Source organism: Corvus cornix, chromosome 14, assembly GCF_000738735.6.
Source record: "Corvus cornix cornix isolate S_Up_H32 chromosome 14, ASM73873v5, whole genome shotgun sequence".
NCBI classification, from domain to species: Eukaryota; Metazoa; Chordata; class Aves; order Passeriformes; family Corvidae; genus Corvus; species Corvus cornix.
The window spans coordinates 14,730,884-14,751,234 of record NC_046344.1 but is presented as its reverse complement, the minus strand read 5'-3'; the positions used below and the strand labels follow the sequence as shown (position 1 = coordinate 14,751,234).

The window sequence follows — 20,351 nt, the reverse complement described above, 5'->3', positions numbered from 1 at the left end:
TTCCCTGTTGCACACCAAGGTCTCCAGAACGCTCCTATTCCACACCAAGACCTCCAGCACTCTCCTGTTTCCAACCAACACCTCCAGCACTCTCTCATTCCAAACCAAAGCTTCCAAAATTCCCCATGGACATTTCAGGGAAGGTCCCACAAACCTTCCCTCTGCTCTCTGCATCCTCCCCCTGCTGTGCTCCTGCCAGGACAGTAGTCCCAGAGTTCCAAGTAGCCAGGAGAGGATTAGCTGGTTGCTGCATCAATTTAGCAAGCACAGGGAAGAAGTTCCACAAGGATATCCACATTTTATTTCTAACCCCCCCCAGCTGTAAACTCCTCACACACACACAGTGAGCAGGGTGAAGAACAGCCACTCCCCTGGAAAAAAACAAGGAACGTGGCCAGGCAAAAGGGAGGCAACAGCTGCCTCTTCATCCCTGCCTGGCCAGAGGCAGCAGGAAAGCCTCCATGGCCTGATCAGCTTCTAAAGCCAAGGTGGGACTGAGTGTTATTTTCCCACTAGGAGACTTTCACTTTCAGCACGGATACACCTTCTCCAAGCAGAGCCCCTCCAGCAGCCCCTCGTTCCATGCTGTATTTGGTTGGGAACGTGGGGCTGCGGAGCAGCCACGTGGATGGATCCCAGCCCAGCTCCGTGCCCGGTGCCCACAGCAGCCCTCACCCCTCGCCTCCTGCCCCCAACAGCTTCTTCTCTCTAAACACTGTTGGTTTGGGCTCCTTTGACTTCCTGCATGTTTTGCTGGAGCCCAGCTTCCTACTGGACTCTGGCAAATGGATTTTCCACAGTCGACTCCGCCGGGTCTTGCCAGATGACGCAGCTCCCAGCACCAGGTCCTCTCCCTCCAGCTTTCCTCCTCCTCCTCCTCCTCAGGGGAGAGGAGAAGCAGGAGCAGTGTGCAGGCTGAACAGCCCTTCCAGCAGCAGCAGTGACTCAAACACAACGTAACACCACTGGCATTTCACCACGGGACGTTGCACAGAGGGAACAGGAGCTCTTTCTTCTGGAAAACTACAATGTGTTATCAAAAATAAATCAATCAGGGCGCTCCGAGGCTGCTCACCACGCTGCCAAACACAGGGACAGCCTGCAAACAAAGCTGTAAGCACCCTTGGGACACTGACAGCTTCACAGGACATCCCCAGAGCTGTCACCAGCCCAGGCCATGCGCTGCTGGGACACACCAGGACACACACAGGAACTCAGGAATTCACGTCATTTAATCCAGCACATCAAATACTGCTGTCCCTGAGTGCTTCGGCCTCAATAGGATCACAGAAGGTGGTAACAGGGAGCAAAGGCAGTTTAGTCACTGGCATTCCTAGGAAAAGGGGATTTGCTGTCACACTGGAAGGAGCTGGGCAGGGAGGAGCCGAGCTCCCAGCAGCCTGGAACCTCTCTCCACAGCAGCCTCCAGGATTCCCTGCTTTAAGAGCAGTTTCCTCCCTAGAGAGGGGGAAAACCCTGACCAAAATCAGGAATAAAGTGCCTGCACCAACCCCATGGCCACAAGGAGCCCTCATGCCAGCAGTGGTGGAGCCCCATCCCCGACCCACCGAGGCTCTCCCATCCTCACTTGCATTGGGGAAACCCTGGTCCGGCCCCAAAAGCAGGACAGCTGTGTGCCAGGGAAGGATCCACCACCACACACAGGGACTTGGGCTCTTCCAGCTGCTTTCCCCCATGGAGCCAACACCAAGCACTCCAGCTCGGCAGTAGTGGCACTTCAGGAGGAATTGTCCCCATGGCTCTCCTCAGTACTGTCCCCTCCATCCCCAACCCACAGGACCATTAATGACTTCCTCTGCCCCACACCAACTCCAGCAAAAGCTCTCCAGGGAGGGGGAAGCCTCATCACAACCCAGAATTTGGGGAGAAGAGACAACTTCTGCAGAGCTCTCAGCCGTGCAGAAAGCCCAGGCTGGCATTTCCATTGCTCCACGGCATCTTCAGGGCTGTTCCTTGGGCTTGGAAGTTTTAGGATCCCAAAACAAGGTTCATGTCAGGTACCACTGATATGAACCATGACTCCCCCATTAACACAGAGCTCTCTTTCAGCCTGCAGGTACCTTCCTGCTGCCAAGCACATCAAGGGCCTCCAACATAAGGACGTGGAGCTGGAGTCGTTCCAGAGGAGGCCACAGAGATGCTCTGAAGGCTGGAGCCCCTCTGCTCTGGAGCCAGGCTGGGAGAGCTGGGGGTGCTCACCTGGACAAGTGAAGGCTCCAGGGACACCTCAGAGCCCCTTGCAGGGCCTAAAGGGGCTCCAGGAGAGCTGCAGAGGGACTGGGGACAAGGCATGGAGGGACAGGACACACAGGGAATGGCTTCCCACTGCCAGAGGGCAGGGCTGGATGGGATATGGGGAAGGAATTGTTCCCTGGGAGGGTGGGCAGGCCCTGGCACAGGGTGCCCAGAGCAGCTGTGGCTGCCCCTGGATCCCTGGCAGTGTCCAAGGCCAGGCTGGACATTGGGGCTTGGAGCAACCTGGGACAGTGGAAGGTGTCCTGCCCATGGCAGGGGGTGGCATTAGATGAGCTTTAAGGTTCTTTCCAACCCAAATATTGGATGATCCAAAGCACAGACACACCAAGACATGAACAACCAGTGACTCTGAGAGCAGCCTGATGAAATCCCTGACGTTTCTCCCACTGTGGTTGGTTGCAATCCTGTCTCTGCTGGGAGGCCTCAGGCCTGAACCAAAAGCACCAGCCCTCAGCACCATCCCACGTGTGGGAAGGGGACTGAAAGATGGAAAGATTTTAAAGTGGAAACTGAAGGCTGAGAGGAGCTTTGGGGGCTCTGCCTGACATGGGACAATCAGGGAAGCACAACTGTCCTGCAGACCGGGCTGCTTCAGCCAACAGCTGCACTGCAGATGTCCCAAAAACCCCGTCAGGAGAGCGGCTCCAGGCAGCTCAGTGCACACCGAGAGCAGGGACTGCGCTCTGAGAGGAGCTGGGAATGCCTTTGGCATGTGGGAGAGTCACTGCAAGGACAAAATGCACAACTCCCCAAGGCCACATTCACTCCCTGGGTTGCCAGGCCCTGCCACAATGGGAGCAAGGCCTGCAATCAGCACTGCTGGGACACCTCCTGTGCCGGGCTCAGCTCTGGGCCCCCTCACGACGAAACAGACCCTGAGGGGCTGGAGCGTGTCCAGAGAAGGGAGCAGAGTTGGGAAGGGTCTGGAGCCCCAGGAGAGGCTGAGGGAGCTGGGAAAGGGGCTCAGCCTGGAGCAAAGGAGGCTCAGGGGGGACCTTGTGGCTCTGCACAAGTCCCTGACAGGAGGGGGCAGCTGGGGGGGTCGGGCTCTGCTGCCAGGGAACAGGGACAGGAGGAGAGGGAACGGCCTCAGGCTGGGCCAGGGGAGGTTTAGGTTGGATATTGGGGAAATTCCTTCATGGGAAGGGTGGTCAGGCATGGGTAGAACTACCCAGGGCAGTGCTGGGGTCACCATCCCTGAAGTGTTCAAAGAACATGTGGATGTGGCACTTGGGGACATGTTTTAGTGGTGGCCTTGGCAGTGTTGGAACAGCTGGACTCAATGATCCCAGAGGTCCTTTCCAACCTCAAAGCTCCCCTGATTCCCAGCCCAGCAGAACCAGTCTGGCAGCTCTGTACCTCCATTTTCCACAGGTGCCTGAATTTACACAACCACACTGAGGGAACGGCTCAGCAGGGACCAGCCCGGGGTGCCAGGCCAGGAACCCATGCAGGAATTAGGAAAAGATGGAGCCAGGAATGAGGAACAAGGAGAAGCAAGCCACGGTTCACTGCCAGCAGCTTCCCAGAGCTGGAAAAATGTTGGTCCCATGGCAGAGGGGATGCTGAGGGTGGCCCAGCAGAAGCAGCTCTCCCTGCCCAAGCAGGCTGAGGCTAAAGGGAAGTCATTTGTTTTGCAAAATTCCAAACCCAGGAATTAAAAAAAAAAAAAAGCCCCTGGGTTCCAAGCGGATCATTCCTCTGACAACGAGCAGAAAACGGAAGTCAAACAGGAATAAAGTGGAGAGGAATTCTGTGGGCAATTGTAATGATTATCAATTACTGTCTGGGCTGGGTTACATAACAGTATCAGCAGCTGGGGAATGCTTTGGGAGAGGGCACCGTGGGCAAGAGCCATCGAAATGAGCCCTGTGCTGTGGTGCACTGTCATATTCCAATCAGTTAATTATGATGAGCCCAATCCAATTTTAATCAATCACAGCCCTGCTCCTGAGAGGAAGCCTCTCATGAATCCACCTTTCTTCTTTCAGTATTTAAAGGGGGTTTATAAAAAGAGAGGGAGAACAAGTTTTACACAGGCAGACAGTGACAGGACAAGGGGGAATGGGTGTGAACTGAAAGAGGAGAGATTTACACCGGATCTTATGGAGAAATTCTCCCCTGTGAGGGTGGGGAGGCCCTGGCACAGGGTGCCCAGAGCAGCTGTGGCTGCCCCTGGATCCCTGGCAGTGCCCAAGGCCAGGTTGGACGGGGCTTGGAGCAACCTGGGATAGGGGAAGGTGTCCCTGCCATGGCAGGGGTGGAATGGGATGGGCTTTAAGGTTCTTTCCACCCAACACTGAAAACCGTCAGATGGGCCCTTTTCTGCCACTGGGGCTCCTGTCCCAGCCCGGGGCAGTGCCCACCCAGTACAAACTGGGCTCTTCACTGGTGCTGCACCCACACCCCATTCCCCGGACACCCCGGCTTTGTTCCCTTACCCACAGCCTGTGCCAACTCCGCAAAGGTGGGACAGGTGATGCTTTTTCCTTCTTCTGGGTAAAGAATGTTTCTTTATTTGCAGAAATGAACTCAAATTCCAGAGGAACACAACTAACCTTGATCAAAATAAATCATAGAATCCCAGACTGCTTTGAGTTGGAAGAGACCTTAAACCCAATCCAGCGCCACCCCTGCCATGGGCAGGGACACCTTCCACTAGCCCAGGTGGCTCCAAGCTCTGTCCAACCTGGCCTTGGACACTGCCAGGGATCCAGGGGCAGCCACAGCTGCTCTGGGCACCCTGTGCCAGGGCCTGCCCACCCTCCCAGGGAACAATTCCTTCCCAATATCCCATCCAGCCCTGCCCTCTGGCACTGGGAAGCCATTCCCTGTGGCCTGTCCCTCCAGAGCCTTGTCCAAAGTCCCTCTCCCAAAAACCCACTCCTCACTCACTGCACTCTCAACCTGAGGGAGCAGGGCAGAATAAAAAGGTTGATTTAATAAACTGGTAGCTGGGATAAAATTACCAGCAGCACCCTCCTCCCAGCCCACACAGACAAACCCAGCCTTTGAGCATTCACAGGCCAGGATAAGCCATCCATCCATCTGATTCCAGCCACAAAAACAGCACCAGAGAGCTCTGCCCGGGCTCTGATCTGCTCCCAGCCCTTCCCACCATTCCCAGGAGGCCTCCCAGGAGCTTAATGCCAAACCCGAGCAGGAGCAGCAAAAAAAACCCGGGAGCACGGGAATCGTCTCTTCCTCAGAGGCTTTTGGGATATTTATAAGTGAATCAAGCAAGCTGAAAATGGAATTTGCAAACCAGCCAGCACCTCACCCAAAATTACACAAAATATGTTGGCTTGGAAGCGTTTTCCTCTCTGAGAGAGAAAGAAAAACTCCTGTCTTGGAGCTCCTGGAGCACACAGACCTGTTATTTATTGATGGTGGTAAAAGCCCTTTGAAGAGGGAGGAGAGGGAGGAGGAGAGGGAGGAGGCGAGGAAAGGGCTCCCACCCAATCCTCCAAAACCCACAAATTCCCTGCCATGATTTTCTTTGGGGGGAAAAAACTGGGCCCTTGGTCAAAGCAAGCAGAATATTTCAGATTTGTTGCTGTTCCAAAGCCCACAGGGGTGTCCACAGGCACCTACTGCAGACCCAGAGCATCCCCCACTGCCATCCCAGCCCCCTTCCACAGCAGAAACAAAATTCCAGGAGCTGGACCTGATGATCCTTCCAAACCTGGATATTCTATGAAGTTAAACAGCAGTTAAAGCCTCTGGAAGGTGCAGCAGCAGCAACACAGTTGGAGGCAATTTAAGCCTCACTTGCCTGTGAAACCCTGATAGGTAAATTTAGAAATCTCTTCATAAAACCAGCATTTCCTCTGCTCAAACTGGCTAAGAACCATGAGAAAATGAAAAATAATAATAGTAATTGAGGTTTCCTCATGACAGAGATTCGGACTATCAGATTTCACAAAAATCTGGGGGAAGTGGGAGAAAACCAAGGGGAAGAGGGACGACATCCAAAATCAGATGCAATGTCAGCATCGCCAGGGGAGATGGAAGGAGGAAGCACTGGATCCAGGAACACAATTCCCAAGGGATCCATCCGAGGGGAGCAGGAAAAGCCAGCCTGGCATCACCATGGGGGGGGAAACCACTAAAAAGCTGCAGTTTGACACTATCCAGACTTCATTACAGAAACGAATTGCCAGATTTTCACATTGTTTTATTCAAAACTAAAAACCAACTGCAGGATTTTTGCAGCTGCAGTCTGGAGTGATCCCTGCCAGCCCCAAAATGGGATTTGTTCTGCAGCTCTCAGCTCAGGCTGGGCACCCCATTCCAAGAGACTGAGAAAAGTACAACAAACCTGATAAAACCCTTCATAAACCATCCCCTGAGGGAAAGGTAAAAGCTGAATATGGAGAGCTCAGCTGAGGATGAGCTGATGTGGTGGCAGGGCAGGTATTGAGGGATGGAAATGTTAAAGAAAGCAAAACAAATCACACTGAAATGAAGCTCAAACTGATCATCAAGAGGAAGAAAAAAAGGGCTGAAGATCCCTTTGAGCCTTTGGAAGTAGGTTAGACAAACTCTGGGATTTCTCTTAATTGAGCCAAGGCAGCGAGATCATGTGGTGCAAGAGGCTTTTCCTTCTCCAATTGTCTGTTAGATCAAAACAAAAAAGGAAAAACAACCCAAGGTGCCAGCAGGATGCTTGTCCTCAGCCTTACAAACAATCCATTCTCCTCTGAGCCTGCTGGAAATCAATCCAGAGAGAAAAGGCTTGGGCTCTGTCACCTCAGCCAGCCAGACACAGTGCAAGGGTACAGCGGGCAAGACACAAAACATTAAATTTCAAAGCTAAATTTAAACCCAAAGTGCTTGCACAACGGCCTTAGGTTCTGTGCAACCCCCAGAAGTGCAAGACACAACCCCTCCTGCTTTGCTAGGTGACATAAAAGTGTGTCCCCACCTCCCTGCTCACTGTTTAAGCCAATCTTACTCCATCCTTCCGTCCCAGCCAGTGGCTCCAGGGAGCATCAGATGCCAGAGAAACGCAGGGAGAAAGGGGAGGGAAAGGAGACAATAAAAACACACCACCGCTGGCAGCTGCCTCACAGGTGGTTTGTGAGCAGTCCAGGGGTGAAAAAATCAAGTTGTCCTCAAGACTTTTCTGTCCCAAATCCTGTTTGCAAGTCCATGGAACACATCAGGGGTCTGTGTGAGCTTTTCAAGTGGCAGAACAATCCACGTTGGACAAACATCCTCCTGGGACAGGCTGTGGGAGGACCATCCCAAGGCTGTCCCTTCCCCGCTCAAGGCCACCTCTGGCTCAGGTGTCACCCCCAGCACCATCCTCTCATCACCCCTTTGAAGATGAAGCTCCTGGCCAGAGCCTCAATCCCTATCAACTGTTATCGCTGCAGAGCAAAACAAACTGTCTTTATCTTTGCCTCTTCCCCATCCCAGCACCACAACCCCGGAGCTCTCCCAGTCAGCCTTCCAACTTTAAGCAAAACACCATCCCAATCCCATTTTTTTATCCCCACGGAGAGTAAAAGACCCAATTCTTCCGACCAGAAATCCACAATCCCATCGTGTTTATGGAATAAATGCCAGCTGGTGCCTTCCCTTTGACATTTAGCTAATAATTGTTGCAGCCAAACGAGCTGACAGCGCTCAGCTCAGCAGCCCATGAATGCCTCTGGTGTTTGAGTGAGCGCTAAAGACAACACTTGCTGCTCTCCAGCTCCTCATCTGTGTGGATACACACACACACACACACAGAGGCTCTCCTTAACCCTTCAGCCCTCTCCAGCCTCGGGAATCAGCTGCTTGTGGTGCTTCAACTTAGCCATTTGTTCCACCACTATGAACCCAGCCCTGTGGGCAGCAGGCAGGAGGAAGGAGGGGAGGAAAAAGGGAAGCAGGTACCTCCAGCAAGAGGGCTGGAATTTGTTCCTCGTTAACTGCCTGCTGATTGCTGCGATACCTTTGTGATTATCCAGCCAGCCATCAAACCCCGGCCCCTCTCTCACAGTATCCCAGTTCTGGTTGTGGCACAACCTTTATTTACACCTCGAGGCTCCCATGTAGTCACCTTAACACTGTTTTACCCACTGGGGATATTCCTCCCCTTTCAATTCCACCTGAGCTGGATCTCCGTTTTCCAAAAGACCCACTTTAGGCCCAAGTTCTGGCTGCTTCACGCAAAATAGGTCAGGAAACTTCCCCAGAGCTCCTCTCTTTATTACTCCACGCATCAGGGGAGTTTAGGTTGGATATCAGGGAAAGGTTCTTCCCCCAGAGGCTCCCCAGGGAATGGTCCCGGCCCCGAGGCTGCCAGAGCTCCAGGAGCGTTTGGACAGCTCTGCCAGGGATGCCCAGGGTGGGGCTGTTGAGGTGTCTGTGCAGGGCCAGGGGCTGGAGTGGATGATCCTGGTGGGACCCTTCCTGCCCAGGATATTCTGTGATTCTGTGATCTGCTGGGAGCTTATGGACCCCACCACCAACCCCTTCTCCTTCTCCCTCAGTGTGCCCTGGTCTTTTCTCAGCTGCAGACTCACACCAAGTCCTCTTGCACCACAGGCATCACTCCTCCTCCTTTGCCAGTCCCCTGGAGTGCCCAGGACCTGTTGGCTCAGGCATTGCCACACCAACCTCCCCAAGGTACTCAGCACTCACTGTACCAGCACCCAGCTGTTCTGCATGCCAAGAGCTGCCTGTACCAGCCTCTTGCAGATGAGAAATGGGTTTTAAAAGCATCATTTATGGCAGCACAGGCAGCATTAGCTGTGCTCAGCAGCAAGGAACACGGAGCCTGCAGAGAGCCCCTTCCCAGATGGATCCATATGGACGGACACCGGCCAGCAGCCCAAAACCTCTGGGAACACCCTGCTGAGCTTTGGGGTGACCTTAACAGCCCACAGCCACTCCCCAGGCCATGTTCTGAAAGTGTTTTCCAGGCTCAGCGAGGCCGCTCTGGAGCTCTGGCACCATCCCCACGCCGGCGCTGCCGGGCCAAGCTGCACAGCCCAGAGCCACCTGCCTGTCCCCATTCCCCGCGTCCTTGGGCTGCTCCACGCCAAGGGACACGAAGGCAAACAGTCCCCCGGGGAAGTGGCACCCGTGTGCAGGGCTCGGGAGCCTCTGTGGGCTGTCTGCTCCTGCTTCCTCTGCTGGGGCCAGCAGTGGGACACGGCGGTGGCACAGAGAGCCCAGCCCACGGCAGGGCAGTGCAGAACAGAGGATTTATGAATAAAGCCTCTCTCCTGGCACAGGTACCTGTGCTCACACCTTGACACCCTCTGCACACACAGTGCCCTCACCAGCAACACAAAGAAGTTCCCTATCTCCACTTTGCACGGCTGTTTTTCTAAAATAAAGGCCTTTGTTTTATCTTTGAGAGGTGTTCCTAGCAGGAGGACAGGGATGAAAAGCCCTCCTCCACCAAAAGCCTCCTTCACACATGATTTGCTTTGTCATGGCACTTAAATACCCGCGCAGCAGCCACGGAGGGAGAACGAGAGCAGATCTGGGCAGGCAAAGGGAAACTTCACAGCAATACCTGCACACCTTAAAAAAAAAAAAAATCCTTTTTTCCTGCTAGCGATGCCAGCCCAGGCCAGTGCATGAAACACCAACAAATCCATCTCCATCCCCTGGTGAGCGCTGCCGGAGCTTGCTCCATTTTGGGTCAGCCCAGGCAGCTTCAAATTACATCGCCTCTGATCTGCTGCCGGGGAACACCGGCTCGCCAGGGCACAAAGCAACGGAAAGGGGGGAAAAAATACACATTCAGGTTGTCAAACCCGGGATAAGCATGGTAGCAGGGAACCACGGAACGGCTGGGGTTGGAAAGGCCCTTAAGGATCACCTCGTTCCAACCCCGTGCCATGGGCAGGGATGCTCCCCGTTACGGAGGTGATCCACGGCCAGTGAGGTGCCAGCAAGGGGGGCAGGAGCAGCCCCACCTCCCGGGCTGTCCCCGCTGCCCAGCCGGACCCCGAGGCGTCAGTGACGGAGAACAAAGAGCGGGGCTGCCGGCTCCCGGCGGCGCTGCTCTGCTGTTCCCAGCGGATCGGGCCCTGGACACGGCAGCTCCGGTTCCTCCGGGCGCAGGGGGCGGGGGAGCCGCTCGGGCCCGCGCGTGCCCTTCACCCGGGGCGACGGCGATGCCAGCGCTGCCCTTGGGGACACTGACGGCTCTCCAAGGGCCGGAGCCCCAACAGGAGCCACCATCACCCTCGGGCAGCGGGGCCACCGGACACCCAGGGATGCCACCAGCCGCGGTGCCCCGGCCCGGAGCGAGCGCCGGGGCCACGGTGGGCAGGTGCGGCGGCGGTGCCGGTGTGCCCGGCCCGGCGCTCACCTGCTCGGCGCCGTAGGCCGTGGCGAACTGCACGAACTCCTCCACGCGCACGAAGCCATCGCCGTCGCGGTCCAGGGCGTCGAAGACCGGGCGGAGGCGCGGCTCCTCATCCGGCGGGGGCTCGGCGGGGCCCCCCGGGCCCGGGCTGCCCCTGGCCTCCCCCGGGCACCAGGGCGGCGGCCCGCGCCGGCAGCGGCGGGCTCAAGTGCCCAGAGGTCCAGCTCCAGCTCCGGGCCCAGGTCCGCGTCCTGTTCCAGCTCCGGTTCCAGGTCCAGCTCCGGTTCTAGGTCCAGCTCTGGCTCCGGTTCGAGGGCCAGCTCCGGTTCTAGGTCCAGCTCCGGCTCCGGTTCTAGGTCCAGCTCTGGTTCCGGTTCTAGGTCCAGCTCCGGCTCCGGTACCGCTTCCAAGTCCAGATCGGGCTCCGGTTCCAGCTCCGGTTCCAGCTGCGGCTCCGGTTCCAGCTCCGGCTCGGGCCCCGGTCCCGGCCCCCGGGGCAGCGGGGGCTCGGTCCCAGGCGGACGCGGCTCCATCTTCACCGCCGGCGCTGCGCGCCCGCCGCCGCCCGCCCCGGGCCATGCCCCGCGGCCATGCCCCGCTCACATCGGGGCGGTGCCGGTGCCGGTGCGGTCCCCGCGGCACTCACGGCTTTGTGCGAGGAACGCCGGCCCCGCCCGCCGACACCGGGGGCGGCCCCGCCGGTCCCGCCCCGCCCGGGGAGCGGCGGATCCGAGCGCCGGGGCCGCGAGTCCTGCCCGGGACCGGGGCTTGGGGGAGGCGGCGGCGGCGCTGAGACACAACCCCGCCGCCCGCCCGCCCGCGCCGCCGCTCCGGGGCCGCCCGCGGAGAACCGGCAGATCCAGCCCGGCCGCCGCCGCAGTAGCCGGGGCGGTGACGTCACTCGCCTGCCGGTGCGCCCCGCCCCTCCGCGGCGCGAGCCCGTGCTGAGGCCACGCCCCCTCCCCGGCTCGCGCACGGCGGGGGCGGGGCCGGAGGGGAGGGGCGGGGCCAGGCGGCGCGCGAGCACGTGGGACCGGAGGGGCACCGTGAGTGGGGACCCCCGCACTCCCCCATGAGAACCATGCCCCGGGACCCCAAACCCAAACCATGCTCCAGGATCCCAAACCATGCCCCGGGACCCCAAACCCAAACCATGCTCCAGGATCCCAAACCATGCCCCGGGACCCCAAACCCAAACCATGCCCCGGGACCCCAAACCCGAACCATGCTCCGGGATCCCAAACCATGCTCCGGGATCCCAAACCCAAACCATGCTCCAGAATCCCAAACCCCTCTGGGGGGGAACCGTGCAACAGGACCGCCCACCAGCCCCAGGTATGAACGGTGCTCCGGGCCCCCCAAGCCCCGTGGGACAGCACTGTGCACCGGGATCCCTGAACTGCTCCAGGGGAGAACTGTGCACACCTGGGACCACGTCCGTGCATCAATTGGTGCCCGTGTTTAAGGCTCACAGCCCCCAGGCTTGGTGCCCTGGCAGTTTCTGCTGGAGCACAGGGATGACCCCGCTAACACAGCCATGAGCTGGCCGAGCAGCTGGAATTACAGCCCCTGGGCATAATTAGCAGCAAACTTGATGAGCAAGAGCATCCCTGGCCCCAGTGACCCTGCCCTGGCCATGGATGTGTGTGACATCTCAGGATCAGCCAGGCTGGGCCACCATGTGTCCCCCAGCACGCTCAGCCCTGGAGAGGTTGCCACCCCTGCCCAGTCAGTCCAGCGCTGGGAAGGCTGGAAACTTCCACTCCAAATCCTTTTCCTCATCACAGCCATTCCTAAAGGTGAGCAGGGCAGGACGGGCTCCTCTGTCAGTGCCGCAGGGGGAAGCACAGCTGCACCAGCTGCTCTCCCTGGGTGACACCTGCCTAAACCATTCCCTGCAAAATCCCCTGGAATACAATTCCCAGTTGCCAGACAGCTCCAGCAGCCAGGCTTCCTGCGTGGATGGGGCTGGCAGGGGAACAAGGTGCCTGCAGGGCTGGAGGTGCCAGCCTGACGCTGTGAGTGGCAGCTCTGCAGCCCTCGATGGGTTCCTGCAGCTCCAGGCCGTGCCAAGGCTGAGCCCAGAGCTCTGTCCTTCCCCTGGTGCTGGAGGGACATGGCCAAGCTAAGCTCCCTCTTGCTGTGGTGGCCACAGAGCCAGGACAGCCCTGATGGTGCCCAGGTCACCTGGTCATGGTTAAACAGGACAGTGAAATACGTGGAGCCTCCCAGAACAGGGATGCAGGTCAGAGACAAGGCTCCAGCTGGGCAGTGAGGACCAACACACATCACACAAGTGCCTTCTCCAGGAGAAAATACATCCTGTTATTCAGGAATACTGCAGCTGGAGCCAAATTCCAGGAGCCTGGGCAAAGGATCCCAGCCCAAGCACTGCATCCCCATCCCTCTGAAGGGCTGAGTCTCTCACCAAAGCCCCCAGCACCTCCCCATCACCTCTGCTGCTGGCACCCAGAGCCACTGGGGCTGAGGAGGTGGTAGGTCCCCAAGAGCCCCTGGCCTGCAGCACTGGGGCACCACAGAGCTGAGGACTGGGGCCACACACAGCTCTGCCACTGGGAACAGTGGTTCTTTCCCCTCCCTCAGGGCCCAGTTTGGCCCACCAGGACCAGTCAGCCGGGCAGGGCACTGGTGCTCATGCAGCAGAGAGAAGCATCACTGCTCAGGGTGCAAGTTCTTTATTTGTGGCCTGGAGGAAGGAGCAAAACCTGGCAAGTCTACAATCAAGTAGGAAATACAATTAAGTGGGAGAACAAGCCTCATGGAAGTCAGGGTGAGCCTAAAAACTGCCCGCAGCAGCAGGAGCGTGCACACGAGCAGCGTGTGTCCCCTGGGGCGCTGGCACCAGGGACAGGGCTGGCTCTGGCAGTGCCATCCCTGCAGCCCCACTGTGGCTCCTGCAGCCCAGCAGGAGGGAAGGACTGGATTGCAGTTCTAGCCCTTCATTTACGCTCAGCTGAGTGTCTGGAAGGAGACAGCGTGACACTGGTGGGACAGACAGGTGGGTGTGGACAGACCACTGGACACCTACAGTGCTGTAGTGCAGAGCTGGGCCTGGGGGCATCTGCCCTCACACCACCTCTGCTCCTGAGACAGGGGCATCCCAGCTGCATCCACAGCAGCCTGCCGGGACCACTGTCCCACCCAGAGCCTCTTAGGGGACAAGGCCACTTCCCCCTGCCAGGGTTTCCCCTCCAAGAGCTGCCGAGGCAGAGCTGGGCCCACCGCACTGGGTGACCCCAACCTTGGGCGGGCTGAGCTGCTCCCCCTCCCAAAAAGGAGCTGCTGCTGGGGGTCTTGGGCACTTCTCCGGCTAAGATAGAGGAGAGGGGAGGAAGAGGACGGATATCCATGAGTGGCACTGCTTGGGGCTTGGGAAAGGCCAGGAGAGTGGCTTGGAGAGAGCCACAAAGGGACAGTGACCTTCCCAGCCCTGCACACTGTCCCTGCACCCGCAGCCACACCAGCTCAGAAGGCAGCAATGGCGCAGCATGGGATGGGCTCGCTCCCCACCCAGCACCCCCAGAGCTCTGTCCCCCAGGGACTGGCAGTGTCACCACCACCACCAGTGGCCGAGGAGAGACTGTGGCTGTGGGTGGTGGCTCTGGGAGATGTCCACCCGTGATGTCCCAGGTCACATCTGTCCATCGGTCAGTCGATGCTGTCCATCAGCGGGGTTGGTTTGCTCCTGCAGCCCAGACATCTGCAAGAGAGGGTGGAGGTGGGGACAGAGCCCTGCTGGGGCCTGCCAGGTGGGACACAGGCAGGGAAGAGAGGAAGGAAGGAGACCCCTTCCCCTGCCAGGCTGCAGGAATTCAGGCAAGGAAGAGGCTCTCAGGAGTCTTTGTGCTCAGTCCTGCTGCTGGGGCACAGAAAATGGGCATCATACTGCTTTGGGGGAATCTCAGAGGTGTCTGGACAGGCATCCAAGAGACACCGTGTCACAAGCCAGGCTCAAAGGGAAAATCCAGCAAGTTCTGCTGCTCTTCCCAAGGCATCCCTAGGACTGTCCATGAGGACACAGTACCCACTGCTACGCAGCCATGCCCCGAGCCCAGCACTGCCAAGGCCACCACTGACCCGTGTCCCCAGTAGCCACACATGCAAAGCTTTTAATTCCCCCCAGGGATGGTGACCCCAGCACTGCCCTGGGTAGTTCTGCCAGTGCCTGACCACCCTTCCCATGAAGAAATTTCCCCAATATCCAACCTAAACCTCCCCTGGTGTGACTTGAGGCCGTTCCCTCTCCTCCTGTCCCTGTTCCCTGCGAGCAGAGCCTGACCCCCCCCGGCTGCCCCCTCCTGTCAGGGACTTGTGGCAGAGCCACAGGGTCCCCCCTGAGCCTCCTTTGCTCCAGGCTGAGCCCCCTTCCCAGCTCCCTCAGCCGCTCCTGGGGCTCCAGCCCCTTCCCCAGCTTCCTCAGCCGCTCCTCACAGGACCTGTGCCCTGTGCCCCAGGCAAAAGCTGGGTTTCCCTGAGAAGCCCTGCTCCAATCCCACGAGGGGGAAATGCAGTCACCTAGAGTTTAGCAGAGGAGGAGGAAATACCCAGCAAGGCAGAGAAGCTGTTGGGGGAGGTGAGCCAGCTGCCACCATCCACGACCAGGGTGGTGCCGGTGACGTAGGACGAGAGGGGGCTGGCCAGGTACAGGGCGCTGTGCGCGATCTCCGTCTTGTTCCCCGCGCGCTGCAGCGGGATCACCGAGAACAGGTTGGATTTTTCGGCAGATTTCCCACCTAAAAGGGACAGGCAAGAGTCAGTTTGGACTCCGGGAGGACTGTCCAGCACCACAGCCAGCCAGGCACTGCAGCACTGCCCATGGGGCTGGCTGAGTGCTCCAGGGAACTGGGATGAGATCCTGGCACAGCCCTGGGATACAAACCGGAGAAGATTTCAAGGAGCAGAGCTCAAGCCCAGCAGGGATTTTGTGCTGACACAGCGAGCTCAAGACAGAACCTCAGAGAGCTTCAGAACCATGGAATCATGGAATGCTTGGGGTTGGGAGGGATTTCTCCTTCTCTCCCCCCTGCCATGGACAGGGACACCTTCCACTGTCCCAGGTCGCTCCAAGCCCCGTCCAGCCTGGCCTGGGACACTGCCAGGGATCCAGGGGCAGCCACAGCTGCTCTGGGCACCCTGTGCCAGGGCCTGCCCACCCTCCCAGGGAACAATTCCTTCCCAATATCCCATCCAGCCCTGCTCTCTGGCAGTGGGAAGCCATTCCCTGTGTCCCGTCCCTCCATCCCTTGTCCCCAGTCCCTCTCCAGCTCTCCTGGAGCCCCTTTAGGCCCTGCAAGGGGCTCTGAGCTCTCCCTGGCTCCAGAGCAGAGGGTCTCCAGCCCTCGGAGCATCTCCATGGTCCCTGGACCCACTCTAAGGGCTCCAGGTCTTTCCCATCCTCTGGGGCCGCACCAGCACTCTGCTGATGGACTACAAGAGCCAACCCCTGAGGCAGGGCTGAGTTTTGGGGGAGCATGCTCCATCATGGCTTCAGAGAGCCCAAACAGCTGCCAAACCAGTGCCCTGGGAGGTACCAGGGATGCGGGAAGGGCTGTGCCAGCCAAGCCACAGCACAGCCGTGCCCGGCAGCAACACCCCACGGGCTGTGTGGCACGGGGGGCCCCTCCTGTCCCCTCCCAGGGGATACCAGCGGGGCACTGCCATGGCAGGGCCGGGAGCCCAGGGTGCCTCACCCAGGCGTCGGAAGCCCTCGGTGCCTGTGATGGGGCCGGGGGCCAGGCTGTTCACACGGATGTTGTTGGGTCCCCACTCCACAGCAAGGTGACGGGTCATGGCATCTGGGGAGGGATTGCAACAGCACTGAGAAACGGGGAGCAGAGCCATTCCAGCAACTTCTTTTGAGGGGGGGAAAAAAAGCCACAGAAGAGTCTGGCTGAGAGCAAAGGGCCCTGGGAGGGGAGAAGAGGCTCATCCCAAATCCCAGCATGCAGTAACCACAGCGATTCACGCTCGCCCCTCCCCAAGGCATCTTCCCATCCCAGTATTTGGGAAGAACCGGCTTCTTTCCTGGCCCCACATGGCTCCAAGCCCCAGCAGGGTGTGTTGAGGTACCTATGGCAGCTTTGGCAGCCCCAGCGTGCACCTGCAGGGCCTGCCCTCGGTAGCTCAGGGTCGCCGTGATGTTGACGATGACCCCGCCATGGTCCTGGGGAAGGAAAGGACATGAGGAGTTAGGCAGAGAGCAGCACAAAGGGTCACAGAGGGCTGTGAGGCACAGGAGAGCTGGGCTAGGAGGGACAGTCACCCATGGGCACTGCCAGGCCAACACTGGGGCAGCTCTACCCACCCAATCTCAGAGGTGGGGCAGCCAGTGGGGCCCTGCCAGAGAGGTGGGACATGCAGGGTAGAAGGAAAGGCCAAGGGAAAGCAGCAGAGCTGGAAAAGGAGCAGGAGATCACAGCTTCTACAGGTGGCAGAGCATGGAAAGCTGCTACAACAGCCCAAAGCCCCAGGGCAAGGGACAGGAGGATCCCTAGTTCAGGGCTGGGATCCCTGGAAGGGAACAGAGTGGATCCATGTAGGGAAGCCCTGAGTGCTGCACTCCCTTGTGCCTTCTGCACTGCCCTGGATGCCCCAGCAGCACAGTGTGGTTTGACACCACCCCCTGCCTACCAGAGGCTCTCCTCAGAGCCCCCTGGTTCTGTGCCACTCACCCGGAAATACTTCTCAAAGAGGACTTTGGAGGTGTTGAAGGTGCCCATGGTGTCGATGTCTATCACTGTTTTGAAGGCGTTGAAGGACAGGGCACTGGCTGGGCACAGGAAGTTCCCCGCAGCACCTGAACCACAGGGACAGTCAGGACAGGGCTGGCAGAGATGTCAGGGCCCTTCTGTGACAGGGAGGGTGAGGGGTAATATCTGCACACTGGAGAGCCCGTGGGGACAGCGCTGACAAAGGGATAAACTGGTGGCTCTGGGTGCCCAGCAGCACAGCCAGCACGAGGGCAGCAGGGATGATCCACACCCCGGCAAACAGGGATGGATGTACCACACACAGAGCTCTGCTTCCTCTGTGCTCCCAGGGATGCCTGTGCAGGAGAACACCCTTCCCAGCAGTGAGCCCAAATCCTCCCCCTGCCCACGCCAGCCTCACCATTAATGAGGATGTCAATCCTCTGGAACTCCTTCAGCGCCTCGTCCACGGCTGCCGCGATGGTCTGGGGCTGCCGGACATCGATGGACAGAGGCAGGCACTGCTGCCCTGTGGCTGCCATCAGCTTTTTCGAGGCCTGCAAGGACAAAAAGAGACTTGAGATTCTTCCTGGGACTCTCTCCTTCAGCAGGAGTTGGAGCCAGGCTTGTATCAGGTGAGCAGAGTCAGGCAGGAGTGATATCCCTGTCAGCACACAGCAAACAGTGTGGGCAGGGGAGGAATGTGCCTGAACACGGCCAGCTCCAGCCTGGAAGCACCCTGCTAGCCCTGGGGTAGCCAGGGAAAGCTCTTGCATGTTGTATCCCAGCCACACTGGGTGCTGGGCAGGCCCTGAGGCCATAGCTGGCTAAGCCCAGTTACCTGCGTGGGCTACCATGGGCACAGCACATCCCAGGCAACATCTCTGCAGGGCAAGTACAAAGGTTGAACCCCAGCACGGCATTTTTGGCATGAGCCCAGGCATAATTACCCTTTAGATCCAAAAAGTCAGTGGGCAAAAGGGCAAAGACAGAGCAGGCAGGCTGTGAGATGGACCAGCTCTGCAGCTCAGGCTTTGTCACAGGCCACCCCTGTGGCTCATTAAGAGTAAGATTTTCCCCAGCAAATAAAGCACAGGGGACACACAAGCTCAGCAGCAGCTCCACACAACAACCAGAGCTGCTCCAACTTCTGTTTGGGACTCTGTGAGAGGTTTCGAGCCCCAACAACACACGGGTGCACGAGCAGCTGGAACCGTGGACTGCAGATTCTGTGCCCTCAGAAGACTCTGGCCCCTGTGGACTAAAAACCTGCTGAGCTTTGCAGCTTCTTCTGGCACGTGAGCATGAGGGAGTGTGAAATGACAGCCAACCACACCTGCACCCTCCCCTCTGCCCCAAAACACAGGACAGCTGAGGCAACCCACCTCAACCCACACAACCCCTGGGGTCTGGTCCTACTCCAAGCTGAGGTTTAAGCCCAACCTCAGGCTCTGCCCTGCTGACAAATCTCCCCCACAGCTCGTTTCTGTCTCTCTCACCCACAAAAAGCCATCATGATTGTGGAAAGCAGGTTCCAGGTTAACTGAGCTGTGCTGGTGTAGATGCTAAGAGAGGTGGCAGAGAAATGTTCCAATTTTTACAGCCACCTGTCTTAGCATCTACATGCTGAAGGTGCACCCCCCAAACCAGCACCGCCAGAGTGCCCAGAGCTGGGAGACTGGGACGCACTGGGAAGCCATTCCTCCTATTGCACTATTCCCACAGGAGAGAGATTCCCACTGGAGGGAGCAGAAGGATTCCCAGGGCTCGCAGCTCTCCCGCTGGAGCCCGGACTCACCTCCGACACTCGCTGCAGGTTCCTGCTGGCAATGGACGGTCCCGGCAGCCGTGCCTGCAGGGAAGGGGCAGGTGAGAAGGGCCGGGCTCCTCAGCAGCACCTCGGGATCAGCAGGAGTTCGGGTGTTCCTTGCAGGAATCGCTGCTGCTCCAAGCCCGCAGGACGCGGAGCCAGAGCCCTGCCCGGGCTGGATGGAGCAGGGCCGGCCCTGCTCCCACACCGGCGGCCCCCGGAGCCTCCCTGAGGGCTCTGCCGCCCTCGGCTTCGCATCCCGGCTCTTCCAGGGCCTGGTGCCGCAGTCGGGAGAGGGATGGGAAGGTGGGAAAGAGAAGAGAAGGGGGTGAAGAGGAGGAAAGCGCGGGAAAAGAAGGGAAGAGGGGGGAAGAGAAGAAGGGAAGAGGGCAAAGAGGGAGGGAAGGAGGAGGCCGTCCCACCGCAGGGGCTCCCGCACCTCATGAAGATCTCGGCGATGCGGAAGCCGATGCCGGAGCCGCCGCCGGTGATGAAGGCTACCTGGCCCCTGCGGGGACAGAGGCACGGTAAGAACCGGGCCCCGGGGAGGCGTCCCCGGCGGGCCCCCCGGAGCGGCGGGACTCACGCGAGCAGGTCGGGGCTGAGCAGTGCCGGTACTGGGGCAGACACTCGTCCCCGTCCTCGTCCGGGGGCACCCGCGCGGCCATGGCGGCCTCGGCCATGGCGGGGGCGGCCACTGCGCACTGCGCAATGCGCGGGCGCCGCCGCCGTCGCTTGGCAACGGGGGCGCCCCGGGACACGGCGACACCTAGCGGCCACGGCGGGAGCTGCAGCGGGGGGCGAGCGGAGCGCGGCCGGGGCTCCCAGTGCTCCCAGTGCTATCCCAGTGCTATCCCAGTGCTATCCCAGTGCGATCCCAGTGCTCCCAGTGCGATCCCAGTGCTCTCCCAGTGCTACCCCAGTGCTATCCCACTGCTATCCCAGCGCTGTCCCTGTGCTCCCAGTGCTCCCAGTGCCATCCCAGTGCACCCAGTGCTATCCCAGTGCTATCCCAGTGCTATCCCAGTGCTCCCAGTGCTCTCCCAGTGCTATCCCAGTGCTATCCCAGTGCGATCCCAGTGCTCCCAGTGCTATCCCAGTGCTCCCAGTGCTCCCAGTGCTATCCCAGTGCTATCCCAGTGCTCCCAGTGCTCCCAGTGCCATCCCAGTGCACCCAGTGCTATCCCAGTGCGATCCCAGTGCTATCCCAGTGCTATCCCAGTGCTCCCAG

General features: G+C 59.0%; 2 protein-coding genes across 2 annotated transcripts in view; both read right to left on the bottom strand.

Annotated features, from left to right (window-relative positions):
* The window catches only part of RAB11FIP3 (RAB11 family interacting protein 3), a 75,254-nt gene extending 64,028 nt beyond the window's left edge, over window positions 1-11,226 (bottom strand). The window contains 2 exon segments of the mRNA XM_039560153.1: window positions 10,604-10,785; window positions 10,788-11,226. Of these exon segments, the coding sequence (XP_039416087.1) occupies window positions 10,604-10,785; window positions 10,788-11,133 (528 nt within the window). The 5' untranslated portion in view covers window positions 11,134-11,226.
* A 2,054-nt stretch (window positions 11,227-13,280) lies between these two features.
* Window positions 13,281-19,819, bottom strand: DECR2 (2,4-dienoyl-CoA reductase 2). The gene is given in 11 exon segments (XM_039560176.1): window positions 13,281-14,321; window positions 15,166-15,354; window positions 16,312-16,416; window positions 16,691-16,784; window positions 17,293-17,417; window positions 17,732-17,867; window positions 19,109-19,147; window positions 19,150-19,162; window positions 19,560-19,628; window positions 19,707-19,728; window positions 19,731-19,819. Coding segments are annotated over 11 exon segments (900 nt in total). The 5' UTR covers window positions 19,804-19,819; the 3' UTR covers window positions 13,281-14,286.
* Between the last annotated feature and the right edge of the window lie 532 nt (window positions 19,820-20,351).